Source organism: Crinia signifera, chromosome 2, assembly GCF_055691185.1.
Source record: "Crinia signifera chromosome 2, ASM5569118v1, whole genome shotgun sequence".
Classification (NCBI taxonomy): domain Eukaryota; kingdom Metazoa; phylum Chordata; class Amphibia; order Anura; family Myobatrachidae; genus Crinia; species Crinia signifera.
Genome location: NC_139218.1, coordinates 224,503,190 through 224,516,314, shown reverse-complemented (window position 1 = coordinate 224,516,314; position 13,125 = coordinate 224,503,190). Strand labels below are relative to the sequence as shown.

Here is a 13,125-nt window from a genome sequence, read left to right as displayed (position 1 = left end):
AAAATAAAAAATAGAAAAAAAGGATGGTTTTTGTAGACTGTTCGGGCAACAGAAAAATACACACACACACACACACACACACACACACACACACACACACACACACACACACACACACACACACACACACACACACACCTTTGTCAATTTAAAGTCCCAAGCACTGGCAGGAGGAAACTAGTTGAAGTAGACAATCGATAGTTCGACATCAAAAGGTTGATACATGTAAAATGTCGACATGACAATGGTTGACACATGAAAAAGTTTAGTTTTTATCACAGGTTTTTTTTACTTTTCGTCCACATGGACTACAATTGGGAATGGTACATTGTACCGAGGGAAGCGTCAGTGGAACGAGGCACCAGGCCCAAGAATGGAAAATGAAGCGAGCCACGCACGGCACTAATTGGGGTCCATGTCGACAGGTGTCAACATTGAAAACACTCTGAAAAACTCTCAACACTCATGTCAATCTTTCCATGTGTCAACCTTTTCCATGTTGACCTTTCGCACATGTCGACCTTTTGACAATGTCTTTTGTCTGTGTTGACCTATTGAACGCCTGTCCTTTGTCTGTGTCGTCCTAGCGCATATTTACCTATTGACGGTGTTGACCTATTGACTACCTAGTCACAGTAGACCTTTCAATCCACACCCCTGCCAGGAAACAATACAAACCGCTTTCTCATCCCAAACAATGGTCAGAATGAATTTATTGTAATTACACAAACACTACCAGAGAGTACTGGCAAAACTGCATTCATGACTCAAGCTCTTTGGAACTTATGCAATTCACCTGCAATTTAGGCTCTTTTCCAGCGATTGCAGCGATCGGAGGAAAAGAGCCCAAATTGCAGGTGAATGACAGGAGATCCAATGCAATGCCCGCCCAGTGTGTGTGCACCAGGACATCCAAGTCGCTGCGGCCGGAAAAGCAATCTGCAGATTGCTTCCAAGCCCGGAAGGTTTGGCTGGGATCACATGCAATATATATCGCATGCAAAGGACCGCATCCTATCCTGCTGCCCAGGAAGGTCCTGCGCGAATCAAGGGGGTGTTGCGCGCGACTTCTCCTAGGGGAGAAATCACGGTACTTCTGTACTTTCACGGCGCCACTAGAAATCGCGGGCATCGCGGCCATTGAATGCACTAAAAATCGGGTGCGACGCGATGCCCGCGATTTCCCATAGGGCCCAATGTTAAATTTCTCAATTGACCCGATTTTACTGTTCAATGCCTCAATTGACACGATTTTTCCATAGGAAACAATGTTAAATGGCCCACAGAGGCCAAATAGCCACCCTGAAGTGTGAAATGGCCCCCACAATTGTTAACGCCACCCCACGATCAACGTGAACACGAAGCGTGGCGAGCGCAGCGAGCCCGCGAAGGGCGGCGGTACGCATCCTCCGACCTTTTCATACCCCCACTATCCACGTCGGCGTGGAGTTGAGAATAGAATAGTGTGGCGAGCGCAGCGAGCCACCGAGCCCGAAGCGTGGCGAGCGCAGCGTGCCCCGCGAGGGGACGCGGATACCTTCACAGGTAAACGCGTCCCTTCGCGGACTTCACAGGTATCCTCGTCCCCGCGCGGGGCTCGCTGCGCTCGCCACGCTTCGGGCTCGGTGGCTCGCCACACTATTCTATTCTCAACTCCACGCCGACGTGGATAGTGGGGGTATGAAAAGGTCGTAGGACGCGTACCGCTGCGCTCGCCACGCTTCGGGTTCACGTTGATCGTGGGGTGGCGTTAACAATTGTGGGGGCCATTTCACACTTCAGGGTGTCTATTTGGCCTCTGTGGGCCATTTAACATTGATTCCTATGGAAAAATCGTGTCAATTGAGGCATTGAACAGAAAAATCGTGTCAATTAAGAAATTTAACATTGGTCCCTATGGGAAATCGCGGGCATCGCGTCGCACCCGATTTTTTAGTGCATTCAATGCCCGCGATGACCGCGATATCCTATCTGTCCTAATCTAGTGGCGCCGTGAAAGTAAAGAAGTACCGAAATCACTGTAATGTATGTTGACCTTTACAGTGCATTACAAACGATTTGCATTCATTGGCACACAGTTTCAAATGGCTTACAGGCTCAGAGTTAGTGATGAACATCAGAATTACATTTTCCCATTGAAGTATTGTTATTCCATGGTTCTCAGCCCTTGGGTGCAGCTTTTCAATGGCTGGCAGCTTTGATGCAGTGGTGGACACTGGAAGTGGCATCTGCAGCTCATCTACTGTGCAAAGCATTGACTGCTTCTGCACATTATAACCATCAAGGCCATGTCTAGTAGCCATTGCATTGCTGCATTAGATGCCTGGCAACCATTAAATAAAAGTCTTCCAATGTCTATGCCTACTCTGGGCTAAATTCACTAAGCTGTGTTTATGGGGTCAAGTTTCATAGTAAATAGTTGGCATTTTCTTAAGGTCATTTTTGATTCTTAACTATAATCTGCCGTTGATCCCCATCTTTTTAAAAGTGACAATCCGCTGTGTCTTGTTCTGTATGGCGACAGTTACTAATAAAACCTCTGAGTTTTAGAAGTTATTCTATTTTACAGAAACAACATTCAGTTGACATAATCGAAAGACAGCTGGCTGCTTTCATTTTGTAGAAGTTGTGAGGAGTGTAAGTAGAGAAGAAAGATGTATGGAAGTATAAAAAAGACAGAGTGATTGCTAATTGTTATCTTGTTCTGTATATTGCCTATTTGTGTTTCCACATAATCTTTTTTTTTTGTATGTGAGTGTGGTGTGTTTGTATTTTACCACACCAAAAAATGTAAAACAAGAATATAAATAAAACACAGTCAGTCCTTTATTATACAGATATAGCCACGCTTATTGTTGCTGCCTTATACTTTTTTATGAGCAACGGGTGTGAATTAGGTGAAAGAGCGAGGCGGCTGGTGGCTGCCTTTCATCACACATGTCGCAGCTGCAACATGGTGGAGCTCTGATGAGCGGGGCTACATCTGTACTAGCATCTTTTTTTTTTTTTTATTCAATTTTTATTTATAATTTTCAGATCCATACAAAAAATAGGGGGAGGAAGCTTCAATATATACTTTATTCATTTGTTGCATTCTGTGTTCAGTACATAAATTTTTTTTTGCACTAGCATCTTCTTAAGTGAAGCAGCACTTGTTCTAACAACGTTGAAGTTAAGTCCTGGGGACAACCATGAACAGTGAATGTATAGTATTCCAAAGTACATGGTGTTCCCATAGATGAGCGAGACAACAATACTGGTTCTGGTCATTTATCTTGTTCAAGAGTTTTGAAACATGGTGGACATTTTTAAGAGCTTGGAGAGTGATAGCGGAAAGAGATAAAGTACCAACTAAACAATCAGCTCCTGTCATTTTTTTTAAACACAGCCTGTAAAATGAGTTAGGAACGGATTTGTCAATACTTTAACCCTCTCCACTTTGATAAATCTCCCCTTTTGTCTTTCTAGGTTTTTTGTTTTACGTTGCTTTTAAAAACCTACCAAAATAACTGGTGCCAAAGACATGTATAGATTATATTTGCACGTGAACATGATGTGGCCAGTTTAGCAGATTTTGCTTATCTTCTTAAATAAGACCAGCACATTTAAGTATAAAGATCTGAAACATTGATAAATCTGACTGGACAAACAACTAAATGCATTTCTGTATAGTTTCCCCCATCTTCAGTTCTGTGCCACTTGACATATTTCAGTACATACTGTATAGTGAGAACCCCCCAGCTTTGTCAAAGACATCATTCCCACTGGTATGAATTTTCATGGGGAACCAGTAATACGGTCTGCTTATATCAGGTAAGGCTCAGTAGTAGAGAGAGAAGCATAGGGATGAACTGCTGGAGCCTTGGAGAGGAATTCCTGGGCATGGGTGACAACCCAGCACCAAGTATAACTTTATCATATTGTAGTAGATAATTATTTTTAGGTGGGATTCTACTTTAATGTCATAAAGGTGTTCATTCTTAAAATGTCAAAAATATTCCAAAGCCTTAACCGACTGACTGAATAATTTTTGTTTAACTTTACATTCCTTCCATCTATCCATCAAAATTGTGGACGTATAATACAAGTGTAAAGCTTGGTACACAATAATGGAAAATGTTCTAATCCCTCTGATCAGTGCAGACTTTGCACGGGAAGATATCGGACTTCCCTCTTAAGTGATAATTGCAGTCACCTGTGTTGAACTAGTTCAGTGATGATGTGTTCCAGCAAAGGTGAAGGCAAGCCTAAATTAAGGAAGAAGTCCAGAAGTAGTGCATTTTGTACCTTATGGGATGGGTCATGTTGGAGGGTATGCCTCTGGCAGCTTAACCCCCACCTCTCTACCCTCTCTCTCCATGCAGCATAACACTAAGGTCAATACGGGCCATCAGGATGTTGATATTGGTATTCTGCCAGGAACCTGATCGTGTCCCCCTGTTTGAGTGGATTGATTTCCCGATACAAGCATTTGAAGCCATTTATCGGCTATTCCTCCTTTTGCACACCCATGCAAGAATTGGCTCAATCAGCATACTGTATGTGTCAGCATCTAGCACAGTGATGGCTAACCTTGACACCAGCTGTTGTTGAACTACACATCCCAGCATGCCCTGCTACAGTTTTACTATTTGGCCATGCTAAAACTGATGCAGGGCATGCTCGGATGTGTAATTCAACGACAACTGGAGTGTCAAGGTTCGCCTTCACTGATCTAGCATATGCCCAATTAACACTGTATGGAATATTGTATTATACCTTCAAAGTGCAAGATACACTGGCCTTTCACTATGCATTTAGAGTTCCCTCGCAGGGAATCCAAAGTGCTCGGCAAAAACATTCTCCAACTAAAGTTCTATTTCAGCAGACCCAGAGTATTGCTTTAAGAGCTCATTTTAAGTTGTGACATTAAAAACACTACTGAAGTCTGGCGTGATTGATCCTGAAGCTGGAAAAATAAAATGCAGGCACAGACATGAAGCACTAAGAATACCGATACTCAAATCTCTAAAACCCATAATATAAACACATTGCGGAAATTCAATAGTGGCCATTATTACGGAATTTAAATAACCATCTTGCACCTTTTTTGTGTAATTGGGCTGCTTCACAGCACTAATTCGGTGGCAACCAAAGGACAGATGGGTACCATGCAGGACTCTCAACCTTCAAGTGTACTTCATATATACAAATATAGAGGAGAGTGGAGGGGGACTTGGTGTTTAGTCAAGTCCCACCCCCACCATATATATTTGTCATTATGAAGCAGGAGGAGACCCTATGTCACACAATGAAACTGATCTCTGCAAGTTTTAAAATTCATAATTATATTGCGATATACTGGACAAAGAGTACTATTTTAATTATTACAATTATTAACTATGACTTATTGTATGAACTGCACATATGTGCAACGACTTACCTGCATTCAGGTGGCACTCTTTGATCTGGAATTGCAGCTCATTCTCGTTGGGTATATCTTTCCATGTGGCCAGGAAGACTTGGCGCTCTATAAAATATAATGTGCCAAAAATGATTCACTGTATGCCAGACATGTCCGGCAATTTATGTGGAAAAACTGTAATTTTTTTTGAAGTTTATGGTGCATGATAGGAAATATAAGCTATATTATTAGGACCTGCAAGGCGTGTTTCTTTGCATATATGGGGAACAATGACTATTGTGACTGAAGTCCCGGGCACCGACAGAAAGGGGGCCCACGGTGGGTGTAACTGCAGCTTTCTTTTAGATCGGTATGCCAGCTTAGAGTGGTGCAGGTAGTTAACCTCTGATCCAGTGCAGAGTTTTGCTGTGTGTGTGTGTGTTGAAGGGGGGAGGGGGTTGGACTGTGTGTAGGGAGTATGGAGCAAGGACCTGGGGGAGTGTGCAGAAAGCAGGGAACGTGGGGAGTTTGTGTAGGTACTGCAGAGAGGCTGTGTGTAGGAATCAATAAATTGAGGAAGTGTGTAGGAAACAGGGACCACAGGGGGAAAGTATTAAGCAGGGACCGCAGTGCATGTGTGTGGGTGGGAAGCAGGGACCACAGGGGAGGGTAGGGAGCATGGACAACAGGAGTGTCTATGGAGAAGGGATCACAGGGTGGGGTGTGTGTAGGTTGTAGGGACTGCAAATGGTTTGTATATATGTGTGTTGGGAGCAGGGACTGCAGGGGCAAAGTATTGAGCAGGGACCGCAGGGCAGGTGTGTGTGTGTGAGCACAGGTGAGAGTGGGGTGCTAGGGGGCATGGACTAGAGGGGTAGTATATGGATCAGGGACTACAGGGTGGGGTGAGTAGGAAGCAGGGACTGCAAGTGGTGTGTATCTGTGTATGGCAGGGGCAGCAGTATTGCTGGAGATAAATTATTTTTGATAAATGTTATTGGAACATCTAATGTAAAAAAAATTATATTAATTTGATTTTAATAGATGCATTGAAAATGTTGCTTCATTATTCACCTCTCTCACTTTCCTCACATTCTCTAGATGTATATATTTTGCAGACTAGCTATATATATTGTATAGCATTTCAACTATACTAATAAAAGGGTTAATTTTAAAACAATGCCTAAACTATGGCCCTCCAGCTGTGAAACTGCAAGTCCCATCATGCCTTGCCACAGTTTTGCTATTAGGGAATGTTATAACTATTGCAAGGTATGCTGGGATGTGTAGTTCCACAGCTGGAGGTCCATAGTGTGGACATGCCTGGTCTAGGGTCAGATCAACAAGAAAAGCACAAGTACATGGAGCTGGAAGTTATTCATCCTACATCACAAAAGATACATTACAGTTTTAGTATTAAAATCCCCCCACCCGGTGGAAGTGCAGTGTGGTCACTCATTAGACTTAAATCCAACCATTTCAAATTGGCATATAACTATGCAGTATAAAGATCCTGCGTAGTGCATGCAAGAGGATGGTCTCTTACCCATTTTGCCATCTTCCACAAACAGTACGTGTAGAGGGATGAGGCAGCTAAAGTAGAAAACATCAATGTTGTTTTTCACAGCAACCTATTGGACAAGAGGGAGAACCAAGAATGAACACAATTGATTTACTAGCATCAAGACCCTGGTGTGTCGTATATCCCGCAGCTGAACTAGAGTTCACAACATCCCTTAACCCTTCATCTCTACAGTGGCTCTGTTTGGCTTTTCCGAAGTCATTCTCTCAATTAGGCCAACAGAAATGACATTTGTATTTATATACTGTACTATAAATAAATGAATGTGCTTTTGTTGCTGACTGAAGAGGATTAGAAGCATTTACCCAAAAAATAATAGGAAACATCAAAGTATTTAAATTTCATTTATTCTATTCAAAGGCATAATACAAAGGGAAATGATTACAAAGACTATGTAAATTCTCATTATATCATGCCTCAAGACCAGGTTTTATAATCTGAAGAGTTATTCTGGGACCTTGTGTTGTCATGTAATCCTTAAAAAGGTTATAACAACTGTCACTATGAATTATAACAAATCCATACACTTATTGACAGTCATGTTTGCAAAACCATTGTATGGATCTATGCTGGAAGGACATGTCTGGGAGCCAGCAATTCTGTGGGCGGAAGGGATGTACACTGCTGTCACACGACATAGAAACACATAAAAATATAATTTGATGGCAGATAAGAACCACTTGGCACATCTAGTCTGCCCCTTTTTTAAACATGTTACCTCATACCCTATTTGATCCTTATTTCTTTGTAAGGTTATCAATATGCCTATCCCAAGCATGTTTATATTGCTCTGCTGTATTTGCCTCTAACATCTTTGTGGCTATTCCACTTATCCACTACTCTTTCTGTAATTTTTCCTCAAATTTCCCCTGAATCTTCCTCCCTCTAGTTTCAGTGCATGTCCTCTTGTTCTGCTGCTCCTCTTCCTGTGAAGAATGTCTCCCACCTGTACCTTGCTAAAACCGTTGATATATTTGAAAGTTTCTACATTGTACCCCCTTTCCGTTCTCTACTCATAACTATACATATTAAGATCTTTTAGCCTTTCCAGGTCAGTTTGTATTGTAGGCCATGCACCATTTTAGTTGCCTTTCTTTGTAAAGTCTCTAATGTATTTATATATACAGTACTTCTGGAGATATACGAGTATATTCAATTGATGCCGGATCCATTCCGACATTCTTTTGCCGGAATGGATCCGGCATCCATTATTCAATTCAGCGGCCAAATCCGGATGTCGGATATGGCCGATGATTGACACTCACCCGGCCAGCGTTCGGACTGGGTGAGCACGGCAGCGGGAGAAGATGTGAGGCAGCGGGAACCTGGATGGAGCCGGGTGAGCTGCTCTCACTCGGCGGCGGGTATGTACGGGAGTCGGTGGGAGGGTGCGACCAGCAGTGTACAGCGCTGTGTAAGCTGCTGCTGCTCACACGGCGCTGTCCTCCCTGCCTCAATCCGGCATCTTGTTATGCCGGATTGAGAATGACGGAAACACAGCCAAAACCTTTCAGTTTTGGCTGTGTTTCCGTCAAAAGCAGGTTAATTAGCGGCTCTTCTATCAATCCACCTGCTTTTCGGCATGTCTAAACATTTTGACATGCCGAAAAAAAAACGGTTATGATTGAATAGATCGGAACCCCTTCCGATGTATTCATGTCGAAAACTGACGTCTTTTCGGCAAGACGGCAGTTTCGGCCTTCTTTTGAATATACCCCATGGCCTCCAGAACTGAACACAGTACTCTAGATGAGGTCGAACCAATGACCTATACAGTGGCATTATTACTTCTTTCTTTCTACTGCTGATTCCTCTACCTATGCAACCAAGCATCTGACTTGTTTTCTTCATTGCTTTGTTACATTGCCTACCTGCATTTAAGTCCCCTGAAATAGTGACACCTAGATTCCTCTTCTCCTCAGTAATTACCATTTCAGTGCCATTTATACCATATTTAGTCTTTGAGACCAATGTTCGTGATTTTGCATTTTTTTGGCATTACACTGTAGTTGCCATGCTCTTGACCATTTCTCTAATCTACCTAGATCATCAATAATTTGTTTTACCCCTCCTGGTGGCATCCTGTTGCATACCTTTGGGTCATCTGCCAAAGGCATATTTTACCCTCAATTCCATTTGCAATGTCAGCAATAAAGATATTAAAAAGCACTGGTGCAAGTATGGATCACTGGGGTTCTCCACTTGTAACCTTTCCCTCCTGTGACTGTACTCCATTTACTACAACTCTCTGTTTTCTGTCCTGCAACCAAGATAGTATCCATTAAACCATGTTCGAACCCAATCTCAAGCTTTCAAGTTTATTTAACAGTCTGCGATGTGGGACAGTGTCAAAAGTCTAGATAAGCTACATCTACAGCCCCACCTTGATCTATTACTTTAGTCACCCAATCAAAAAAGTCAATAAGATTTGTTTGACATGATCTCCCCCCAGTAAACCCATGTGGTTTAGGATCCTGTACATTGCTGGTTTTGATATATTCTACAACTTTGTTTTAAGAGTGATTCCATCAATATCCCTACTACTGATGTAAGGGTTCACTGAATGTATCTTGACGTTGTGGGCTTCCTCATTGCATTAGCCAACTACAAGACCTAAACCAATTATGTTTAAACATAAAAAAAAAAAAAAAACGTAAAAATATTTATTATTTAATCACCATGCTCATTTAGCTGACAAAGTGATATAAAATTGTCTATACGAGTAGTGTGTCCTACAATATATGGAGAAACGTATTTGGCCACACCAGTTAATTATTGAATTTCCGGTTTTATCAGACCTGTTGACACAGGTGTATAAAATAAAGCAACTAGCCATGCAGTGTCCATTTACGCACATTTGTGATACAAAATGGGCCGTTCCAAATAGCTCAGTGACGTCAACCATGGTACTATTATAGGATGCCACCTTTGCAATGGGACAGTTCTAATCCCTGCTGGATACTCCACAGTCAACTGTAAGTGATATTGGGGCAGATGTATGAAATGTCGTTATGTGCTTTATTCACATAGTGCACCTTCATTCCTGGTATTACCGCTTCTTTCAAATGTATGAAGCGGCTTTTATTGAGGACAGCTTTGCATGCTTTGTATAACGAAGAAGCGATAAGGTATTTGCTTTTTGCCCTTACCCGAAAGTATCATCCTTCTTTTGCTTGATATCGCTCTTTATGCTCTCTTTGGCAGCTAAGTGCTGGTGATGTAGGTGTTTTTCTGGTCTGTGCTTTGATTTGTTTTTAATAGAGTTGTATTTCTTTAAACCTTCCTAACCTTCTCCACAGAGGTGAGAGTGTTACTGCGACAGTTTTTTGGGCAATGTTGCAATTTTGTTCTATTTTATAGTGAATTTTTTTTATGTTTTTTAATTTTCTGTAAAATCTTCCTGTATAGTCCGCTATTTCCCTTTCCTTATGCTTCTGTCAATTGATTTTTCTTCATATAACAATTTAAATTTTGTATTTTTGCGCTGTTTGGCTCCCCCGTGCCGTCGTCCACTGGGCTCTACTGCTTTGTGGCTGAACAGCAGAATACCGAGAACAGCAATAGCCACTAGCAATGCTGCCTAGGGATGGCCATCGACCATCGATGATTCCAAATCATCGATGGTTTATGGCCGATGTCGAATACTTTTGACATCCATGGGGTAGAACCAGCAGCAGCAGCAGAGCACACTACAGCATGTGGTGTGCTGACAGCATGATAGCTCATGCTGATGCATGGAATGGAGGGAGAGGGGTCAACCCTCACTCCCACCAGGCAACTGCTATACGTCTGCCCCAGTGATCAGAAATCTTCATGCAGGTTAGTGCATGCTGTGTGCCCCCTCTGGGATCTCGGCTAAGCACACTGTCAAAAGCCGGCAGGCAGCCAGGGAGGAGGCACAGACAGAGGGAGTGGGGAGCAGGACTGCAGGTAAATATGTGAAATACCTATGTGTTTGAAATAATAAAGTGTGAAAGTGAGCAGCATGAGGAGGCCAATCATCATGGTGGACTTACCTCAGGAAGCAGACAACTACAAGAAGTACAGGGGAGGACGAAGGAGCGCTATAAAACAAATCAAAAGCTCCAAAACCAACACGTGACACCAAGCACTAGTGGAATCATGGGAGTTTTTAAAACACACAAGCGCAGTGCAGAGGCACCAGACGAAAAAAAAAAAAAAAAGCTTTTTACCCAGGCCCGGGTCTGCTGGGGGTGGGGGGGTGACCATGCCCCTGCCTGGTAGCCACGCCCCCTCCTTAATTTACCAGGGCCTGGCCTAGCTGTTGAAGCCCCTGCATATAGTGTTGTGACTACAAAACACTGATCCTATTTGCAGGGCCGGCTCTGTCATTAGGCAGTTGCCTAGGGTGCCAGGATCTGGGGGCACCACTGAGTCTGAATTCTGGGATAGAGCTAATTAACTATGTTGGTGCACTGCAGAGCTCCAGCAGTAGAGCAGAGGTCACACTTGGATCCCACTGTGAACTGCACAGGTGCTGCTGTACATGCAGGTAACCCTTCAGTGCTGTTAGTCCAGATGCTAGCGTCCTCATTGCCTCTGGGAGATACTACGTCCCTGGGGGGGGGGGGGGGGCAGTTGGTTGATGTTTTGCCTAAGGTGCCAAGAAACCGGCCCTGCATATTTATTGGGCTCTGCAAACAATCTGTAATTTGTAACAACCAACTATAGATACATTGCTATCATACTTCAATAATGTAACAATTCAAGTCCTGCCTTGTGCTGCTGAGTAATCGCTGAGTAATAAGCACAAACAGAGGTGCTGTAGATGCAGACGGGAGTTTTATTGAAGATGGGATGTTGCCCGTAGCAACCAATCAGATTCAAAATCTTATTTGTTTATTTAGCATCTTTTAGAAAATTATAGATAAGATATTCCTTATAGCAACCAATCAATTATATCTTCAATAGAACTCCCACCTTAGTAAAGTTACCCCTCAGTGTGCACGCGTGTGGTGAGAAATAGCAGCTGCTTGACATCCCATCTGATTCGCGCTCCCGTGCGCATCGGATCAGACCTGCCTGCACGTCTGACCTCACTCTCAGAACCCTTCCCGGCATCGGCGAACATGGTCACATGCGATTTGTAACATTCAAAAGGAACACCGATGGTGATCTGTCACCCACAATTGGGACACAATGCCTTGCCCACAGTGTTATAGTGATTACATCAATAAATAGAATTGACAGCAATATATCTTGATAAAGGGTACTGTGCAGAGTGTGCATTACTGCGTGTACGTTACTGTGTGCCGCCCCTTGGGAACTCTCATTCTTTATATATATTTTTCTATATAGTCCTGCAGTATATGCATACAGTATATGCATATTTCAAACATACATACACACGCCAGAGATATACACACATACAGTACGTACAGATTAGTTTTTCCTGTTAACAGTATTCTGCAATCACTTATTGGATATTGTTACAGTCACAGATTGGCATTTAATACTGGGGCAGATTGCCACCTGCATTTATGCCACTGACCTGGAATGTTGCCACAAAGGAAAAAAGGGAGCAGAACAATCTTGTAGGAGATGGCAGAGTCATTAATGACATGTCTGGCATGGGTGGTACACTCTAATTGATTTTCTAGATGAATCTGTAGGAATGAATGGGGTGAGCAGATGGCTCAATGGGAATACATGAAGCAACAACACTCCCAGCTGAGCTGCTATTCCGCACAGCGAATATGCTTTAGTGGAAGTGTGCCCTGTCTTTGGACACACACAGCATTTCTTTATTGTTGTGTATGCTCAGAACGTCTGCTGCTATCTGGCTCCTTATTTCTAGAGTGCCTAATGAAGCACCAATGACATAACTTCAGCCAAGAGAAATGGTTAAATGGTGTAACTACCACTGAGGGTTATATTTACACATTCACACAAAAGGAAAAAGTCAAACAAATTAGCGGTAATTACTTACCTGGAGGTTATTAAGTGGTTCCATTTTCATTACGGGTCCCAGAGTGTTGAGAGGCAGAGATATGTCGATGCTTTGGTTTGGCATGAGGGGTGTATGTATAGCAAGGGGTGCGCTGGGAATTACTCCAAAGCTGAAGATATATACAGAAAGCATGAGTCCATCATACCAAATCATTTCATTAATTACCATAATACAGCACTTCTAAAGTCC

The 13,125-nt window shown here is 42.8% G+C and overlaps 1 protein-coding gene across 2 annotated transcripts in view; it reads right to left on the bottom strand.

Moving 5' to 3' along the window:
• The window catches only part of AP2B1 (adaptor related protein complex 2 subunit beta 1), a 153,310-nt gene that overhangs the window by 10,763 nt on the left and 129,422 nt on the right, over positions 1–13,125 (bottom strand). For both annotated transcript variants that reach the window (XM_083173893.1, XM_083173894.1), the window contains 3 exons: positions 12,916–13,045; positions 6,930–7,014; positions 5,423–5,509 (listed from right to left, as the gene is read on the bottom strand). In XM_083173893.1, coding sequence (XP_083030019.1) covers positions 5,423–5,509; positions 6,930–7,014; positions 12,916–13,045 — 302 coding nt within the window. The remainder of the gene's footprint in view (positions 1–5,422; positions 5,510–6,929; positions 7,015–12,915; positions 13,046–13,125) is intronic.